The 22,532-nt window shown below is 33.9% G+C and overlaps 1 protein-coding gene across 1 annotated transcript in view; it reads right to left on the bottom strand.

The window, feature by feature from the left end:
- Nucleotides 1-22,532, bottom strand: part of LOC136036795 (protein furry-like) — a gene marked incomplete in the record, with an annotated part of 187,120 nt that overhangs the window by 29,579 nt on the left and 135,009 nt on the right. Inside the window, 5 exon segments of the mRNA XM_065719126.1 lie at nucleotides 7,607-7,648; nucleotides 10,064-10,224; nucleotides 16,233-16,626; nucleotides 17,543-17,710; nucleotides 20,645-20,908. Coding sequence (XP_065575198.1) covers nucleotides 7,607-7,648; nucleotides 10,064-10,224; nucleotides 16,233-16,626; nucleotides 17,543-17,710; nucleotides 20,645-20,908 — 1,029 coding nt within the window.

The raw sequence follows: 22,532 nt of genomic DNA on the forward strand, positions 1-22,532 counted from the left end.
TCCATTCATCATTCTTCTAAGTTAAATACCCTATACTTAAGGGTTTTCTGTGGTTGATTTTTTTTTCTATAAGGAATATTCAAACCTATAGAATACATTGCATTTATATGTACCAGCGAGATCAATGCCTACATTAGGGGGTCACTTGACAGAAAATTAATAAAGATCAAACAATCATCAAACGATCACGGAGGGGGGGGGGCTGGAGCGAGCTTCCGTCCTGAAATATTGTTTAGTCTATCTTAAAAAAACATAAACACACAAAATTATAGTGATTCCCTACGTAGGCTTATCACGCTAGTTTACACAAAGCCAGTAAGTCCGTAAACTTGTATCTAATTTGCTGTTTACTTTTTGGTAACCAAGCAAAAATAATTTTATACACTTAAGCTATTAAGTAGCTTGAACTGAAGAATATCCTACACTTTTTATGTGGTTGTTTTATGTAACTGATTCTTATCTATTATAGGTTTATAGGTTCATGGGTATTACAAGGAAAACTCAAACCTATAAAAACATTACGTTTTCAGGTACCAGTACGGTGGTCGGTGCTTAAACTAGAAAATCACTTCACTGGAGGTTAACGAAGTAAAAAAAAAAGCTCACAGAGGAGGGGGAGCTGGAATGAGCTTCCCTCATGAAATCTGTTTAGTCTATTTTTTTCAAGGAAAATATAATAGTACAAAATTAATTTCAGCAAGGTAGGTTTGAAATACTTGCGAAACAAACTCTTATAAAGCTGCATTGTACGACAGTCTGTCATCGACAGGACATCTTTTTAAGATTTTATTCAAAGAAGAAAACTCAAACATTTGTGTTGAAAATGGCCCTAGTAAACTTGGATTTTGGCGGTTAAACGTAATCATCAATACAGGTTAGAACTGAACAAAAGAGAAGTATGGCAAAAGTGTTGATACATTAGGGGAGGGGACAACGAAAACAAAGCAATAGACTCATTACAATTTCATTAAATGTAAAAACGAGGAGTATATCTTAAGGAGCATTAAGGGTAATGTATAAACGGATAAATACCCAGAAATACCCAGATGTATTAATCAAAACTAGGAAGAGGGCATATTATTTGAAAATTATAGAGTAATAAGATCTTGCGGGGTGAGGACTCGTTACCAAAGACTCAAATTTATTACATGACAGCACAAAAGTTCAATTTTTGAACACTTATACCGCTTGATATCGAGATTCACGTAACCTATTTTAGATAGGGCTGCATACCTATATATATTTTTGTTCCGGGATGGGTGTTTTGTTGGGGGGGGACAAAACTTTGCAGAGTGCAACAAAAAATTTTATAGTATTTTTGTTACTTTTTACGAGTCAGACGAAAATTTTAAGGCGGAGGAGGGGGGTTAAACTGGTTAAACCTTCAAACCTACTTTTGAACTCAATTATTGTTACGATTGAACTATACTAGGCCCGAGAACTACAACATCTAAAGATTCTGTGGTGTCTTATACGAAATCAAGGTGACAACCTGCCAACCAGTCTTTCAATTTTACCTAAGCAGGTCAAGCTAGGCTACCACTAATAGTGTTTTATCACTAAATCAATTAATCAGTTCCAAATTAGGTTTATTTTTATATTCAAGACACAATGAGCATTTTATTAAAGCAATGAGTATTGTGTGAAATAGAGTTTTCCTTTTTTTTAGCAATTGCGATTTTCTTTCCATCGCTCTAGTAATTACGCTCTTTTTTTCTTTTATGTAATATCAGAACTTTTCGTCTGACTTGCATCATTCAATAGACAAAGGATAAAAATGATAATTCAATGATAAAGATCATATAAACAAAAACCGTCATCAGCAGATAAACATCAGCAGAAAAACGCAGTTTATCTACTGATGATAGTCACTGTATAGATAATCAAAATATCAAGAATTTTAGTTATTGTTTTTCACTGTCTAATTAAAGGATTTATCCCTATTTTAACAGTTATTTGGACGTCACATTAACTAGATTAGCCAAAATTAGCCTCTTGAAAAGACTAATTATTTTTGACTGCCCTCCTCCAACACGAAATGTAATAGAATAGTTTCATCCCGTTCAGGATGAATCTAATTAATCAATAAACTTCTGTTTAATCGACTTTTGTCTATGCAACCAAATAATACAACTTGAATTAGGTGTACAGAGTATTAAATCGTGTTATGTAGTATTAGAGCTAAGAGCTAAAGTATTAGAGCTAAAGATAAAGATCACTTCTGTTTTAATCATAACTGCCCTTCCCAATACCCTACCACCGACGAGACAAATACGCCTCTGAAGATGAATAAGTGGATGAAAACCAACTAAGATGATATATCTCATCCCCGAGCCTTCTATTTATCACTTTCATTTCAATAGTATGGGGTCTATTCGTTTAAATAGAACCCTAACCCGATGTACTATTGGAGTTGCTAGCACTTTTTGGCATCATTCCAAGATAATGAAAACCGGTTTCCGAGAATTTCAAAAATGATGCATTATTTGGTATTACGTAATCATTTATATTGTTGGTGAAACAATACAACGAATACAAGCGGAATAAAATCCTAATTTCCGAGGGTTTCTTGGCATCTTTCCGAGAATTTCAAGAACGATGTGTAATCTGGTAATTCGTAATTATTCATGGTGTCAGTAAAACAATATAATAAATTCTGTGAAAGCCCTCACATCTGGTTTTTTGAGACATATATACTGTAACAGCCCATACAACAATGTTCTATTGAAGTTGCTAACACCTTCTTTGACATCATTCTAAGAATATCCATCCTGGTTTCCGAGAGTTTCTATTCATGTTGTCAGTGAAACAATACAATACGTTCTGTGACAGACCTCACATCTGGTCCCTTGAGATAACAACTGAACGAACAACATTTTTTGCTTCTAAGCAGTTTTCCATTGATTTTATTAAATTTATGTCGGATGTGTCAATAGAACGTGGCATCCATTATTTCCTATGGTAGAAGAATGACGCGTTACTAGATTGAGTCAACAAGTCATTTAGGATACTATGTTCTTAGAAATACATTCTAGGCAATCAATGCATTGTTTCTGGGATGCTAACCATCTGATGTTAAGCGTCACAATATCGTAAAAGGTTAATTGCGCAAACGATTTCTCAATTGGTGTTGTATATACGTTAAATGCTATTACTGGTGTGTTTCCAGGCACCTTTTTTGGTATCACTACATTAATTTGCATATCACAATAATTTGAGATGCTTGCTGGACAGACATATTCTTTTGATGGTTAATGAAACTTATTTTGATCTCCAAATATTGTAACGACTACAACCGAGCAATTATCCTTTATTTAATGTATTAAGCACAATGATTTTCCGTTACCGGGCTTGCACATGAGTTTGGGTCTCCAAGTTCCCCTCCAGGGCCCCAAGTCCTACTCCAGGGACCGAAAAAATCCCTTTTTTATTTTTCATTTTTATTTTGCTTTTTATTATTATTTTTTGGGGGACTTAGAATTAATTTTGGGACAACGAGAATTTCTTGGTATGTTTCCGATAATTTCAAGAATGATGCGTAATCTTGTATTGCGTAATGATTTATGTTGTCAGTGAAACAATACAATACATCCTGTGACAGCCCTCACATCTTGTCTTTTGAGATAACTACTGAATCAACAACATTTTTAGCTTCTAAGCAGTATTATATTGATTTTATGAAATTTGCGGTTTTTTTTTGGGGGGGGGACTCAACATTATTTTTTCTTGACTTGGAAAATTTCCAACGTGCCAAAAATTTCTTGGTATGTTTCCGAGAATTTCATGAATGATGCATTATCTGGTATTGTGTAATTATTCATGTTGTCAGTGAGACAATACAATACATCCTTTGACAGCCCTAACATCTGGTCTTTTGAGACACAGATACTGTTGCAGCCCTATTCTGATGTACTATTAGAGCTGCTAACACCTTTTTCGGTATCAGTCCAAGGACAAAGATCCTGGTTTCCGAGAATTTTTTGTTATGTTTCAGAGAATTTCAAGAATGATGCGTTATCTGGTATTGCGTAATCATTCATGTTCTCAGTGAAGCAATACAATACATCCCGCGACAGCCCCCGCATTTGTTTTTTTCAGATAAAAACTAAGTCAACAACATTTTTAGCTTCTTAGCAGTTTCCCATTGATTTTACTAAATTTACGGTTTTTTGGGGACTTAGAATTATTGGGAGCTTAGAATTAATTTTGGGACGCCGAGAATTTCTCCGTATATTTTTAAAAATTTCAAGAATGATGCGTTATCTGGTATTGCGGATTCATTTATGTTGTCAGTGAAACAGTACAATAATCCCGTGACAGCCCTCGCATCTGGTCTTTTGAGGCACAGATACTGTGGCAGCCCTACCTTGATGTAATATTGGAGTTGCTAACACCTTTTTATGCATCATTCCAAGAATATACATTCTGGTTTCCGAGAATTTCTTGGCATATTTCCAAGAATTTCAAGGATGATGCCTTATCTGGTATTACGTAATTATTCATGTTGTCAGTGAAATAATACAATACATCCTGTGACAGCCCTCACATTTCGTTTTTTGAGATGACTACTGAATCAACAATATTTTTGATTTTATGAAATTTATGGTGTTAATTGTTTTGGGGATGGGGCTTAGCATTATTTTTTTGGATTTTTTTCGGACATCGATAATTTCTTGGGGTGTTTCCGAGAATTTCAAGAATGATACGTTATCTGGTATTGTGTAATTATTCACGTTGTCAGTAAATGAACACAATAAATTCTGTGACCGCCCTACCCCGATTTACAATTAGAGCTGCTAACACCTTTTAATGCACCACTCCAAAAAGATACATCTTACTATTGGAGTTTACTATTGAAGATTATACATATACTATTGGAGTTGCGAACACCTTTTTTGGCATCATTACATGAATATGCTTCCTACTTTGCAATAATTTCTTGGTGTGTTCCGAGAATTTCAATAATGATGCGTCATCTGGTAATGTATTATAATTTATGTTGTCAGTAAAATAATACAATACATCCTTTGACAACCCTCACATCTGATATTTTAAGACACAGATACTGTGGTAGTTCTACACCGTCGTACTATTAGAGCTGCTATCATCTTTTCGGAATTCATATCCAAGAACATACATCCTGGTTTCTGAGAATTTCTTGGTATGTTTCCGAAAATTTCAGGAAAGATGCGTTACCTGGTATTGCGTAATCATTCAGGTCTTCAGTGAGACAATACAATAATCCTGCGACAGCCCTTAAATCTGGTCTTTTCAAAAAGCAACTGACTCCACAACATTTTTAGCTTCTAAGCAGTTTCCCATTGAATATATGTAATTTATGTTTTTGGGACTTAGATTTTTTACCTAAAATCTTTTGGGGAATTGCAATTATTACGGGACGCCGAGAATTTCTAGAGGTGTTTCTGAGAACTTCAAGAATGATGTGTTATCTCGTATTGTGTAATTATTCATGTTGTAAGTGAAACAATACAATACATCCTGTGACAGTCCTCACATCTGGTCTTTCGAGACACAGATACTGTGGCAGCCTGTACTGCGATGTCATATTGGAGTCGCTGACACCTTCTTTGGCATCATTCCAAGAATATGCATCCTGTTTTCCGAGTATTTCTTAGCATGTTTCCGAGAATTTCAAGAATGATGCGTTATCCTTGGGAAACCAAAGTGACTACAGGACAGCCAGCCACTTCGGCATAGGGTGTATTGTATTATTTCATTGAGAATATGAATGATTACGCAATACCAGATAACGCATCATTCTTGGAATTCTCGGAAACACACCAAGAAATTCTTGTAAACCAGGACTTATATTCTTGGAATGATGATAAAAAAACGGTCTTAGTAACTCCAATACTATATCGGGGTATGAGCTGCCACAGTATCTGTGTCTAAAAAGACCAGATTTGAGGTTTGTCACAGGATGTATTGTATTGTTTCACTGACAAGAATAAACAATTACGCAAAACCAGATAACGCATCATCCTTGGAAAGATGCAAAGAAACTCTCGGAAACCAGGATCCATATTCTTAGAATGATGCCAAAGAACGTGTTAGGAAGTCCAATAGTACATGGGAGTATGGACTACCACAGTATCTGTGTCTCAAAAGACCAGATGTGAGGGCTATCACAAGATGTATTGTATTGTTTTACTGACAATATGAATAATTACGCAATACCAGATAACGCATCATTCTTGAAATTCAAGGAAACACCCCAAGAAATTCTCGGCATCCCAAAAAATTATAACTCCAAAAAAAACATAAATTTCATAAAATCAATGGGAGACTGCTTAGAACCTAAAAATGTTGTTGGGTCAGTTGGCATCTCAAAAGACAGCCCTCACATCTGGTCTTTGAGATAACAACTGAGTCAAAAACATCTTTAGCTTCTAAGCAGTTTTCCATTAACCTTGTAAAATCTGTGGGTTGTTGGGACTTGAATTCTTTTTGACTTGCGTTCAGTAAGCGTGCGCGCACGCTTACTGAGCCCGAACGAACCTAGCTCAAAACCAGTTAACATAAAGTAACCTAATTGAAAAATCAGTTGTGGTGTCATCTCTAGTGAAAAAACAGGTAGCACTTAGAAATTTAAAAACAGTGCCATCTATGACTGTAAATTAATAGATGACAGCAGACAAAATGAATAATTACGCAATAACAGATAACGCATCATTCTTGAAATTCTCGGAAACGGGATTGCATATTCTTGGAATGACACCAAAAAAGGTGTTAGCAACTCCAAGTACATCAGGGTAGGGCTCTGTTTATACTCATTTTGGGTACAACGACATATTTAAGTTTTATATATTTACTTTTGACCATTGTTTTACCACATTCGGAATAAAATTCTACTAGCTGTATGGATTTTGATACCTAATTAAAAAAGGAATTACTTACGTTATAAATAATAAATCAATCAAATTTCAAAAACCTTTACTGTAAACTTGTTTGTATTTAAAAGGGAATGGGTTTTGAATATGGAGAGCCGAGGGTAAGGCTACTGTCTTCAGTGATTTAATCACTCTCCGTATAAAGCTTAAGTTGTTTCAAAAGGTGACAAATTTTTTCAAGCGCAAACGACCAAGAGATGTTGCCATGACAATTCAACTCACAGACTAAAAACAAGATTGGGGGAGGGAGGTTCCTAGTAAGTTCCTCGCAAAAAAGATTCCCCTCAATACCTCTCTTAAAATTATATACAAATTTTAATTTAAAAAATAAATTAAATTTAAAATATTTGAAATTTTGAAAATTTAGACATATTTATTTTAAACATCTTATTTTCGGTCAGAGAAAATAATTGTTCAACTATGATCAAAAACAGAGGCCATCTGACTATTCAGCTATGTTCTTTTCAACGGGCGATGAGAAATCTGGCTAACAAAAGGGAAATCAGACTCTTATCACGACCTGGCTTTGGGTTAGCCTTAGCTTATGCTCAACATGATACAAATTTAGAACGCGCATAAACCAAGTTTAAGAAGCACAAAAGAAGCCACAAACAGTATACTATTGTAGTGAATGTGCTCTAAACCGCAAGTCATTTTTGAGTTTTGTTTTGCCACGGTGCAACGTGACATTTTACCTTCATTGCTTCATCTTGATTTGAAGGCCAATGTTCACCAGACTATACAAATAAGAAAGTTTAATGGCTCAGGACAAAAAGAGGAACTGAAAAAATTGGGTAAAAAGGAATAGAATCCTTTAGGATTTAAAAAAAGGGATATAAAAACAATCTCTAAGGAGCTAATTAAAAAACGAAAAGCATTAAAAAAAACGGAATTTCTTACAAGTTAAAAAATAGTGAAAAAAGTAAAATAAAAGTCAAAAATGGTAAAACTAAAGAATAATAAAAATGTTAAATAATAAAAGCTTTTCAGCATTGTAAGTTTACAAACGAAATTCAGAAGACAAAAATTTGGTTCCCAATTATTAAATAAACACTCTATTGTCGTATGAGCACGAATAATGGAAAAGTTCAATTTTAATTTCAATAAACTGACAATTTGATGGTCCCTTGCAAAAAGCATCAAATTGACCTAAACTCAAGACATTATTTTCCAACCAACATTAGAATTAATCTCCAGCTGACGATGGCTATCGAATGTATGGCCATAACATGCAGCTACAGAAGATTACCGTCTTGTTGACACATTATATTCCCCTTTTAATTCAAGTAATTGAAAAAAATTCATGATGAAAGCAACAAATTATTACTCATTTTCATGAAGCACTTAAACAGAGAAATTCGAACGCAAAATTGGACACGTGGCCGAAACAAACCATTACTAAATGTTTTTAGTTCTATAAACTATATTACCAATTTTCAGAAATCTTCATGTTTTTTCAATTTGGGTTTTGAATTATCGGTCATGTTTTCTGAAAGCATACAAATCTTACAAACCATTATTAACTGTTTTTAGTTCTATAAACTATATTACACATTTTCAGAAACCTTTATCTTATTTTCAATTTGAGTTTTGAAGTATCGGTCACGTTTTCTGAAAGCAGAATGGTTTTACCAAGCACATTTTTAAGTTTCAGATTCTACTAAGTTTGCCGTTTCTAGACATATTTTTTAAAAAAATTGAGTTAAAAGCTAAAAATCCTAAATGAAAAAAACCTAATTGAAAACCCCAAGAGAGTGATAATTCAGTATTATTGTCAGTACAATAATAATAACAGTATTATTGTTTTGTTTTTTCAATGGATTGAAAGGGGGTATGCTTACTTTCGTAGTCACTAAATGCTTAAAAGGAGTTTATCACAGGAAATGAAGCATATTAGCAGCAGTTATAAGTTGAAAAAAAAAAGCTGAATCGAGTTTATTTCGCTAACTTGGCAAATTTCGGGTCTATTTACGGGAATTTGGCCCTTATTTGGGCCTATTTAAAAATATATAATTAATATATACAAATATAATTATATAAATACATAAAAATGTATAATATTTAAAAATATTTTCCGCCCTCAATTGTTCTCCGGAAAAAAATAAATAACTAGAATAAACGACTCATGAATAAGACAACAAATATAGTAAAACCTGTTTCTTTCAATCCTTTTTTTTTTATAATACACTATCATTAATGTTTTAAGTCTAACAAAATTCAAAATATCATTTATATAATAATCAGTTGAGTTCTAGTACAGTTATAGTTAACTCTACTAAGAAGTATAACTAATTGCTTGGGGTCCTGGGTTACGTGTCTAGATTACACAAACATCAAACTGAGAACACCGCGTACAAAAAAAGATTTATATCCTCCTAAGTTTATCTTTTGGAAAGTAATGTCCTAAAGTTTATGTTATATATATATATATATATATATATATATATATATATATATATATATATATATATATATATATATATATATATATGTTTATATTATACATTATAATACATTATAATTTAAAATGTTATAATATATATAAATATATATATATATATATATATATATGTTTTAAATTTATGTTTATATTATACATTATAATACATTATAATTTAAAATGTTATAATATATATAAATATATATATATATATATATATATATATATATATATATATATATATATATATATATATATATATATATATATATATATATATATATATATATATATATTATATAGACTTGGAGGCATGCTAAAGATAGTTGGAATATCTTCCGTACAATAGAGCTTAATAAATCATACAGACTGATGGTCTTTACTACAAGTAAACTAAACGCTATTTTCTCTTAATAAATGACAAATTGCGATGCTATTATTGGTATCTAAAATTCAGTTGAATGGTGGGAAGATAATTATAAATTTTTTTGTGGGCTCAATGATTTCTGAATGAATTTGTCCGATTAATGTAATCTAGGCTTTCAGGGGAGTCGTGAATATCAGCCATTCTAGAAATAATATCCGAGCTTCATAATTTAATAGTTTGTCTTTCTGTTTAACATTTATTGGTTTTTGTTTGATGACGTTGGTATTCTTAAAGATATTTCCTTAATAAGCCCTTTCTAAAAGAAAGAAACAGAAAAAGCATTACCGAAGGACTTTTGGGGACACCAACTTTTTGACCGCAGGAGGTCAACAGGTTAACTAGGGATTCTCGAACTTTGGCTTGACAAAGCCATGGTCTCTTCCAGCCAGATAAAGAGTTACCATCCGCTGAGCCAAGGGAGACAGATCTTCGTGGACTAGCATTACCTATAATATACAAGAAATACAACAGCAAAGAAAACAGAAAGAAAAAGAGAACTAAAAAAAGAGAACTAAAGAAAAGAGAAAATAATAATAATAATAACAAAAATAATTTATTTATAACCCAATGCACAAAACGATGTGAGGATAATGGAGTAAGATCAGAAAAAGAGAAAATAATAATAATAATAATAACAAAAATAATTTATTTATAACCCACTCACAAAACGATGTGAGGATAATGGAGTAGGATCGGAAATGAAAATCGGAAAAGAAAACAACACAAAAAAAGAAAACAACACATTTTGTAGTTCAAGTACAAAAAAATCAACAGAACAAACGGATGAGAACAAACGTACAAAGGTACAACACAATAAATACAACAAAATAGAGAAAGTAAAATAGAAAAGAGATCCCATTTCAGTTATCTTAAATTATTTAAAATAGCTTCCTGGTTACGTTTAATAACTAGCTCAAATTAACTCTCGGTCATTCAGAGAGCCCTACAACTGAATCAAATCTAAAAGTTAAAAGTCCAAGGAATTTTTTTTTTGAAATACAGTCAGAATTGTGGCTTGTTTGCGTACAATATTTCAAGCAGTTGGCATATCTTGAAAGGCATATGTAATGATGGTGATAAGGAAAGAAAGTTGGGAAAGCAGATATATAAACATTGTTAGTTGCAAAAACGATTAATAGTTTTTTGCTATTGCAACAACTTTTAACGCTTGATTTCACTCTCTGAGGTTCCAAGCAACACACAATATACTAGCCTATGGTGATACCCTCTTGTGAGTTATTCGGGAGTAGAGATAATCTCTTATGATTTATCCGGGACTACACTGACCAAAGAGCCAATAAAATTCAAGTTTGGAATGCGTATAATAAATGTCTTCTTATTAGTTTTTGAATCACCAGGTCCATAAATAATGTCCAGTACACAGCTGTTTCTTACTAAGTTTAATGACTAGGCTTTATGCAATTGTTGAGCTTGTCAGAATTCAACAAGTGGCTTTGATGGAGTGAACCCCACTGAAGACAGTTCAGATGAAAGTACAATGCCAAACAAAACATAGCTTTGGATCATTCTTCTTCGTTCATGTAGCCAGACCGAGCAATGTGACTACGTATACGTCTTGTCACCTTGACGAAAGATAGCACAAGGTTAGAAAACAACACAGAAGGAGACGAGTCGGTTTAATTACAGAAGGCAACCTTCTGCACAACGTCAAACGTTTACTAAAGGCATCAAATAAAAGATGGAAATCAATTCTACGTGGTTAAACAAAAAACTGCACACTTTATACAAGGAGATAGCATAAAATAGGCAGCACAGAAGCACTGCCTATAACGTCAGCGAGGGGTCATTCAATGGGAGAATTGAAAACTCTAAAGCCCCTTTAAAGAGACAAAAGTGATTAAAGGACAACCGGCCCATCTGATGCCCTTCTTAGTTGCCACCTTCCTCAAACTTGATCCACATTTTGAGATAGCCATCTTACTCGAAATTATCGTAAGATCAAATACATAAAGCAAAGGGGATGAGATGACACACCACAGTCCCTGGAGTAAGGGCTGTCAACTATGCAAGTTGAATATTGTCTAAATATAGGTATTATTGTTGGAAAGGGGGTGGGCAAACTTGATGCTGGATGTTCAAAGAGGCTAAGGGTATTACGTGTGAAACTTTCAGGAAATTTTGAGGGGGATATTGAACTAAATAAAAAAAAAAAACTAAGTGCATCCACGATGTCAAAAGAGCATATCAACAATATCTCAGGAATGGCTAGGCATATTTTCAGGGAGTCATGAGAGGAGTGTTAAGTCAAATCAAAGACTCTATGTCCATCAAGGTTGTCAAAATGACGTAGGATATCTGCAAGAAGCTCAGGAATGGCTAAGGGTATATCAAGTTAAAACTTTCAGGGAATATGGAGCGAATGTTGCTTAATCAAAAGAAGCTATGTACATGCAGATTTTCTCAAAAAGGTTTATCTCCGATAATCGATGGTTATTTGATAAGGGCTGGGTGGGTTTCGAGCTTAACTATTAAGTAGAAGCTCTCAGGTCATGTTGAGGGGATGTTGAACTGAATCAAAAGCCGCTATGTACATACAAGTGGTCAAAATGGCTTGTCTACAAAGGAAAAATTTCGGAGGATATTGGAAAAAATGTTAAACTTAATCAAAATACTTAATGTGTATCCATATTCTCGAAATGGTGTATATCCGATATCCCAGTTGCATTTGAGGACATGAAGTTGAAAATTCCAAGGAGTGTTGAGAGGGATGACGAAGTAAGACACTATCAGCATTCAGGTAGTCAAGAGGACGTACGTCCATTAGATGAGCAATAGGTCAGAGTATTAAGTTGAAACTTTCAGGGGGTACTGAACTAAATGACTAGATATTATGCGCACCCATATTATCAAAAGGGTGTATTTGAAACATAAACTTGGTGAATGTGGTCCACGTGTCTCATTTGCGTAACCTCCCCGGTCTCGGTAGGGTTTCTTTTTTTTACCAATGCACTTGAGCCCTGTGAAAGTTTCTGAGATGTACAAAACGTCCGACGTTGGGTCCAACAGTCCTAAGAAACTCATAGTTTTTCTTGTAGATAAACAAATTTTTTTTAACTTTCTCTTCAAGTTCTTTATTTTTTTTTTTTCAATAGGACGTGAGGATTTAAATAGAACGAAAACTTGGAGTTTCAGACATTTATTAATATTTACTGTAAGTAAGCAGACACCCTAAAGTACCAAGGCAATTACTTTTTCAAGTTAAAACTAGCAATATAACCTTTTTAAATATTCGTTATTTTTATGACTCTAATCGGTTTGCCAAAAGTTATCAATGGGTGTTCAGTTTTAGATCCGATTGAAGCTTTTTTTTTTTTTTTTCATAGATATACATATTTTGACCAAAGGTTAGGTGCTTGTGTATTATTAATCGTTGAATAGACAGGCATTGTTGATATAAAATTTGCTATTATATTTGGGGAGATTTCTCAATAGCAGTTGGGACATAATGCAAAATTAAGTCAGTTAAGATTAAGCAGACTTAGCATATAGTCTAGGGCCATATTTGAATAATTATTCTCCCCGTTGCCTCTCAATTTTATTAAATATTTTTTTATTAAACAACAATTATTCCAGTCTTTGAAATGATTCCAAAATAAATCAATTGAGAATCAAACACTAGACACCCGTGTGGCAGGTATTCTACCATTGAATTAAGGATGGTTAATATAAAACAGTAGAAATATGCTATGTCTAGAAAAGCTTCAATGACACATTCAGACTTTACCATAATTATGCATTCTATTTGCAAAATTTTAAAGGTAACACCTGCAGCCATGGAAGTGTTTCGCTATAACGGAAAAACGCAACAAACACGACAGTATAAACACAACAACCTTTGCCTAGCCACTCATACCACTTTGAACGGTTTAAAGGTAATATGTGAAGTACTGGACGTCTTTTACTGTAAAGTAGGAACGTAAAAAACGCAACAGTTGAAACACAACAGCTTTTCCCATAACTATTTATACTATTTGCAAAAGTTCATAGGTAATATCTGAAATCCAGGATGTGTTTTCTTTTTAAGTAGAAACGCAACAGCAGAAACGCAAAAGATTTCAAAATGACTATGTTTGCTACTTGCAAAACACATCTGCAGTCATAGACGCCTTTTTCTTTAATGGAGGAATCAATAAATGCAATAGCAGAAACACAATAGCCTTTATCATGAGTATACATGCTATTTATAAGAGTTCAAAGATAATATCTGAAATCCTGAACATTTTTACAATAAAGTAAAAACGCAACAACAGAACCGCAACAGATTTCAAAATGACTATGTATGCTACTTGCAAAAGTTCAAAAGGTAACATCTGCAGTGATCGACGTCTTTTCCTTTAGCTGAAGAACGCACTAAATACAAAAGCAGAAGCAGAACAACCTTTACCGTAGTTATGAAAACAACTTTGAAAATTTCATATTTGTAGTCCAGGACCTCTGTTCCTTTAAAGTAGACATGTAAAAAGACAAAAGTTGAAAGGCAACAGCCTTCGCCATGACTGTGTGTACTATTTACGAAAGTTTAAAGCTAATATGTGAAGCCCTGAACTTTTTTTTTTTTAGTAGAAACTCAACAGCAGAAACGCAACCGATTTGAAATAACAATGCATGGTACTTTCAAAATTTCAAAGGTAATATCTAAATTCTTCTATGTCTTTTCTTTAATATAGGAACCCACGAAACACGACAGCAGAAACACAATAGCATTTGCCGTAGCATATATACCACTTCAAGAAGTTCAATGGTAATATCTGAAGTCCCGGGCGTCTTTACCTTTTAAGTAGGAAAGTAAAGTATGAAAGTTCAATGCTAATATCTCAAGACCCGAACGTCTTTCCCTTTTAAGTAGGAAAGTAAAGTAGGAAAGTTCAATGGTAATATCTGAAGTCCCGAGCGTCTTTCCCTTTTAAGTAGAAAAGTAAAGTAGGAAAGTTCAATGGAAATATCTGAAGTCCCGATCGTCTTTCCCTTTTAAGTAGGAACGTTCAATGGTAATATCTGAAGCCCCCAACGTCTTTCCCTTTTAAGTGGGAAAGAAAATTAGGAAAATTCAATGGTAATATCCGAAGTCCCGGGCGTCTTTACCTTTTAAGTAGGAAAGTAAAGTATGAAAGTTCAATGCAAATATCTCAAGTCCCGAGCGTCTTTCCCTTTTAAGTAGGAAAGTAAAGTAGGAAAGTTCAATGGTATTATCTGAAGTCTCGGAAGTCTTTCCCTTTTAAGTAGAAAAGTAAAGTAGGAAAGTTCAATGGAAATATCTGAAGTCCCGATCGTCTTTCCCTTTTAAGTAGGAACGTTCAATGGTAATATCTGAAGCCCCCAACGTCTTTCCCTTTTAAGTGGGAAAGAAAATTAGGAAAATTCAATGGTAATATCCGAAGTCCCGGGCGTCTGTAGGACAGTAAAGAAGGAAAGTTCAATGGTATTATCTGAAGTCCCGGGTGTCTTCCCTTTTAAGTAGGAATGTAAAGTAGGGAAGTTCAATGGTATTATTTGACATCCCGGGCGTCTTTCCCTTTTGAGTAGGAAAGTAAAGTAGGACAGTTCATGGTAATATCTGAAGTCCCAGACGTCTTTCCCTTTAAGTATGAAAGTAAAAACCGTAATAACGGAACCGAAACATATTTTACAATGCATTTGTATACTATTTGCGTAAAATCTGAAGCCTTGGACGTCTTATCGTTGAAAGTGGAAGCACAAGAAAGGGCATTTTTTTTTGTATTTCTGTAGGCCTAAAAAGATCAATAGTAGCTTCCACATTCGAGGATGTTGAATAAATTATTATTGAAAACTGATAAAACCTGACTATGTCACATTAGTTCAGATACTACTTATGACATTCCTTGATTTTAATGTATTAATAGACATTTTATATATTTTTAAGATACCAATTAAATCTATGAATCAATATATTATCTCTGATAATACATTAGATAAAGTATATTAATTGCATTGATTTGTAATTAATTATGTTAATACAATTAATATATTAAGATATTTTAAAATATTGGCCGAATGCACATAATTAGTTACAAAAAGAGCCCATTATAAAACTGAACAGAAAAATTTCAAGAAAAGATAATGAACAGCATTAGACTTTACAGTCCCTACCGGCGTTGCAGATTTCCGCTTCATAACCTTTCAGCCATGAAGTACGATGGGGGGCTGGAGGACAGTCATCCTTTCTTGTTTGCTATCCCCAGATTTCTCCAGGTACCCATGTAGAGCTGGGTCAATTCTAGCTGAGCTTACAAAGTCACGCCATTGACTCCCATCCCAAACCAAATAGCCAGCAGCCCCAGGATTCAAACCCCTGCTCTCACGGACAAAAATTCAAGATTAGCGTGCTAACTGCTCAGCTAGGACGGCTCAAAAATGAATAGAAAGAACGTAAAAAAAAGCCCGTTTTGAAATCGTGTACAGTAAAGATTCTTACCTTGCTGTTTTTCACCACTTTCAGCTAATCCAGCTGTTTCAGATTTTCGACCTATAACAGGAGTTCCAGCGAGTTCATATGAAAACTCCATAGTTCTTCCAGGCAGCTCTTTCCTTAGGAATATATCAGAATCCAACGTTATAGGTGTAGTGATCAAGCTTGCCGACTCTCCAAATGAAGGAGCAACAAGTGTTGAAGAGCGCGTAACTGACAGTTTGATTATCTTCAACGCTTCTTTCCAGTAGTTCCCTTCCATATGCTTAGCCGTTACTCGCAGGAGGTCAAGGTTTATTTGTTGGGACGTAGCCAACGAAGACAGGTCAACGTAATGAAGCAGCGAGTGAAGGATTGACATAATTGGGAGATGAACAAAGGTAGGACCTTTTTCAAGTACCTGAAATATATTTTAATGAATAGTTTGTTTATATTATCTAGACTACTCAGTGAATGAATTAAGTCCAAGCACAAGTGAGCAATTCCGATCCTAATCGAACGCACTAACTTATCCAAGCCTAGTCATACAGAACCCAAAAATTCACAAACTGGCGCTTGATGGTTACTGTACAAAAAAAAGAAATAAAATTTTTTTTCGCTATTGTCGCAGGAAATAAGCTTGTCTCCACTGAATGCTTCAGGTTTTTTTGTTGTTTTTTTTTGCAGTTGCGTAGCTGTAATTCAGCTTTTTCTGTCTATTCTATTGTATCTTGAAAATTCCCATTACATTTTGGTTTAGATTAAACGAGCACCGAAAATTGGTTGAAACCTCGAGGAAAGCCGATACCCCTCAAATGCCTTTTTCTCCCCAGCCACCTCCTCTGAACTCCCTGAGATATCATATCCAGTTTTTTATGCTGACGTATTTTTCAGAACAATCGAAGCATATGATCTATAAATCTATTTAGTGTCAACCAGCTGCGTCACCAAAGTATGCCAAGTATTAAAGCCACCAGGAGATATAGACCAGACTCGGTTGTATAGCGATAAATAGCGTCAATTATGTGACATTGTCACATAAAAAATATGATTTAGATCTCTCGACAAGGTCAGTAACAGAAACGTATTGAAATACGGCTAGTAGATCTACATAGGTGTTGTCACATATGGTAAAAGAATCCTAAAAGACTTCGAGTTCAAATCAAGTTCAAAACCAAAATTTAGTTGGAATACCGCAAATATATTGATTTACATAAAACGTTGTCACATAAGGCGTTGTCAAATAAGACATAGACCAGAGATAGGAAAATCGACCTAATACTACGAAACTAATAATTACACAGTTCAACATATGTTCCACAAAAAATGTTACTTACTTCAACTAAAAATGACACCAACGGCAGAGAGAGCGAGGAGAACAAATCATGCAAGTACTTGACAACACATTTAGTCCACTGAAAGCTTTCTTTGGAGAAGGTTCTTCTGCTGTAAAGCGTCATAACGGTGGCAAGATTCTCCAACTTCTGAGTAATTTCGGTACTCACCTTCAATAGCAAAATAGAGGAAGGAATGCTTATTTTGTAGTCTTATATAACGCACAAAATTGGAAAGACACAACCCTTGATTAGTTAAAAAATGTGTCACTCGAGAAACGAAATGATTAAGGTCATAAAAATAGCTTTAAAAAGATTAAAAAAGTATTTAATTTTAGGGCGGTATAAAAAGTATAGCATTTTAGGGTTTCTGCTTATATCTTAAAGTAAATTTATGTTTAAGTTAAGCGTAAATTTTTATCATAAATTTTAACTAAACGTAAATATAAGTTTAGTTTGCTCGTACTTACAGTCATCTCAAACATCTTTTCTCCTTTTTTTTTGTAATCATTATTGTTGGGGTATATTACTTCGAAACTAACAAACCAGGGTTCAATCAACTGTTTTACGTCCCAATATTCGAGCACTGAGATATTGGACTTGACCACTTTAATTTCTGAACAACTCAAATAATCCTGCGACGTGGGTGAACCTACATACACAGTTTATTTTTAAACGAATGTGCGACTTGTAAAGAAGAAGAATTTTGTGTTAGACACACATTAAAAAGATTTGTCCCGAGGTTTGTCCATGAACTAAAAATTAGACTCTAGAGTTCATGGTAAATAACTTTAAGTAAAGAGTTAAGATGTATCTAAAGAGATCTCACCTAATAAATACAATTACCGTAAGCTCACCTAATTGACGTCATGAACTTGAGCCCATCTAATTGATATAACGAACACAGACCTACCTGGGCAACACCTGAGTGCCTCAGCCCAATAGTAACCAAAAACTCTAAAAACAGAATTTTGCTAACACTTGATACATCAATAGAATAAAATTTTGCGCTGATTCCAAATGTTACCCTTCAACACTTGTGAGCCTCGGAGAATTTCCTTGATTTTCAAAAAGGGGGGCCATATCCCATACTATAAGTGCAATATTTATTGATTTACAGAGAAGAAAAAAAAATTGTTAGATACATGATAAAAAGAAGGTTTGTTCCAAGATGCGTCCATGAACTATAAATTTTTAGCTTGCAAAATATAAAACCAACAGTTCGTGATAATAAACTGTTAGTATGGAGCACCTTGCCCAAAGCGTAACCGAAACTCTGAAAAACAGAATTTCGACATCAATTGATACATCAAAAGAATTGGCTTTTTAGGTTGATTCAAAGTATATAAAATTCATTAAATTTAATTTTACCCATCAGCAGTTACGAGGCTGAGAAAATCTGCCTGGTTTTTTAATAGAGTGATATACCCCCAAAAAGTCTAGACCTCTTAAAATGTGGAATTTTGTGTTGTTTACCAGATGGAAGATCACGGATGCGTGTTTATCTTTTTGTATTTTTATTTTTTTATTTTTTTCAGTGGTCCTCATATCGAACCAATGGTCCTAAATTGGTAGAGGGCTCATTCGAACGGAAATCAAAAGTTCCAGTGCCTTTTTAAAGAGACTAATAAGATTGGAGAGCAACTATTCCCTCCTCCGGCCCAATTCCCTTTTCCACCCAAAGAAATCCGGTCAAAATTTGAGATAGCCATTTGATTCAGCATTGTTTAAAGTCCAATATCTAGACCTCTGGGGATGCAATGATCCCCCGATAGTCCCTGGAGAAAGGGATGTAAGTAGCACAATTTACCCATTGTTTACATATAGTATTTGTTACTGGGGAACATACATTTTTTTTGTGGGGGGGGGGGAGTTCCTGAGGAGGATTTTCCACAGGGATAATTTTCTGTGTGGAGGAAAGTTTAAGGAATAATTTTCCACGGCAGGGGGAGGGATTCCATGGCATGATTTGGAAAACGGTTAAAATTTTAATTAAAAAAGTTTTTCTCAGCTGAAAGTAGGGAGCAACATTAAAACTTAAAACGCAAAGAAATTTTTTTGTTTGTGAGAAAGGCTTCCCCTTCCTCGACACTCACTCTTAACGCTAAAATTTGAATTTTTGTCACAATTCTTTGAGAAAGACAGGTCAAACACAAGGGCTGATGAATTTGAATGAAAAGTATTTTAAAAGAACAAAAGACTTAAGCGTAAAGAGCAAAGTTTAGAAAGGGGCAGCCCACCTCATTTATGGAATAATTTCTGTTCCTTTTAAATTTTAATGTTGCTCCTTACTTTTGGTCGATTTTTTTTTATTAAATAATCAATAAAGAAAGTGAAGGACCATCACATATGTTACATAAATAATTACTTTTTTTGTAAAAAGAGAAGCTCTGAACACTTATCAACTTCCTGGGCCCCACGAGTAACATTGTTTCTGTTACCCACCAAGACTGGACCCAATTCGTCATTAGATTAAATGGAAACGCGCTAAGAACCACCATCAAGATCTAGCCCACTTTGTCTAAATCCCATGCAAGCATAATTTTTTCCTATAATTTCTGAAAATGTTTGTAAAATTTTGTTTGCTATCTTTTTTGCTATCTCGATGACCCCTCCTTAAAACTGAGCTAATATGTATAAAGAGAGTTCATCCAATAGATACAATGAACTCCAGTTCACCTAGTTGATATAACGAACGTAAGCTCACCAAATATATTAGGTGAGCTTAACCTGAGCTCACCTAATAGATACAATGAACGTAATCTCACCTAATAAATTCAGTCACCCTGAGCTCACCTATTAAATACAATAAACATGAGCTCATCTAATAGATACAATGAATGTGAAGTCACCAAATAGATACAACGAACGTAAGCTCACCTAATAGATTTAATCAACCTGAGCTCACATAATAAACCACAATGAACGTGGGCTCACCTAATAGATACAATGAACGTAAGCTCGCCTAATAGATTCAATCAACCTGAGCTCACCTAATAGATACAATGAAGGTGAATTCACCTAACTGATATAATGAACGTGAGCTCACCTATTTGACATGATGAACTTGATTTCACCTAATTAATAGAACGAACAGAAACCTACCTGGGCGATACTTTCGGCACTTTTAACACATAAATCATTTGCATCTTCATAATGTGCCAACATATATGGAAGTAGCGCCATAACACAAAAGGCAAAGCCAGAACCCCCACTGGGGTCGACAACTGAAACGTTTAGTAGTTTGCACATTGAGGAAACAGCTCCAATGGTTGGTTCATATGTATTAGGATTTGTCAAACCTTTTAAGAGCAAAGAGACAACTCCAGGAAAGTTGATCCATTTTAAATGTACTAGAAGTTTTTCAACCTAAAAAAAAACAAAAGTAAAAAAATAGCCGTTTTAATATGGTAGATATTTTTAAAATTGAGAAGAAAAAACTTTTCCAGTAGGTATCATGTTTGAATCTTTTCTGCTATTAGTGGTTAACGATTACGAAATACGTAATAGTAAAACAGTAAGTATATCTTCAAAATAATATCGATAGGGCTCTGCTATAATGTAAACATCAAGCACAGTTTATTTTTCTGTAAGAAAATGTTAATACAGCAGGAGGAACGGTTAAGGGCAAGTCTTTTTTAATTATTGAAAATAAAAGCTTTTATTTATCTCTAATCAAGTAATAAAAAAGGCAACACAAAGACAGCTCAACCCCTAAAAAAACTCCGATGTGCTTATTTAGTACAGCTTAAAAGAAAACTGAAGTAGGAAAAAAAAAGATTAACTATAAAATAATATAACTAATAACATAAACAATAAAAAATAATAAAACTGATAATAGATAGGTCAAAATATGGACTCAAATGTCAAATCGCCCCGCGAAAAAAACAACAATCTATGTATTTGTAAAATCATACAACCATCAACAGCAATTAATAGCATCAATTATCACAGGTATCACACAGATTTTCACGAAAATCTCTAAGACATGTCTTTCTATTGATTTAAGGAGCAAAGTGTTTCATTTCTCAGGCCATCTTAAGCATACAACAGATTTCAACCTCTATAGCGACCTTTAACCTCTCTTGCAAATTTCAACGCTTGTGTAACATATATCAGCAATATGTGCAAAATAACAGAAAAAAAAAAAATTCTTGTTCGAACATTGTTGAATTCAAAGAGTAAATAAAACAACGTTTCTTAAAGGTTTAGGAGAGGTAGAACTCGACACGTTTCACTTATCATAGGCAGCGCAATAGCGCTGCCAAAGTAAAGAACAATGTGAATACAATGTATTATTTAATTATTTTTTGGTAGTAGTATAGTAAATGTATGTTCTGGACCGCTCATCAAATCAATTAAATTTACCCCCTTTTAAATCGAATTTGAACCATTTTAAATGAAAATCAGCAACATCTTAACAATTTCCCTCATAACTTTTAACATCAAAAAAATCTTGTGAAATAAGATTTCGATACATATTTTACTTACATTCAATATTTCATGTTATATACTACTATATTTTATACATTACTGGAATAATTTAATATTGAAGAATTGACAAATCACAGTGATTGGAGTTGTGATTGACAAATCACAACTCCCTCACTAAAGTCAATGACTGATCACCAGTCCCTCCTCTTTCTGTCTATTTTGCCCTGATTAGGCAAAATAGATGTCTATTACCTACCTATTATACCTACCTTTTATAGGTAGTATTGCCTTTTTTTGTAGAAGATGAAAAAATTGAAAAATTTTTGTGCGACCTAATATTTTCACTAAAAGCATAGATGTTAGGTTCAAAAATTATATTTTATACAAATTGTAATCTCGAAAACCCCAAATTTTAGTCAGCAAAGGACATAAAAGTAATCATTTCTTTTTTCGGAAACTTTTGTGTATACTTTTAGTATTTTCTAAGAGTAACATGCACATAAGTTTTTAGAACAGGAGGCCAATATTTGGGGGGGGGGGAGCTGGAACAGGTTAAAAA

This window comes from Artemia franciscana, chromosome 16, assembly GCF_032884065.1.
Source record: "Artemia franciscana chromosome 16, ASM3288406v1, whole genome shotgun sequence".
In the NCBI taxonomy this organism is placed as follows: Eukaryota; Metazoa; Arthropoda; class Branchiopoda; order Anostraca; family Artemiidae; genus Artemia; species Artemia franciscana.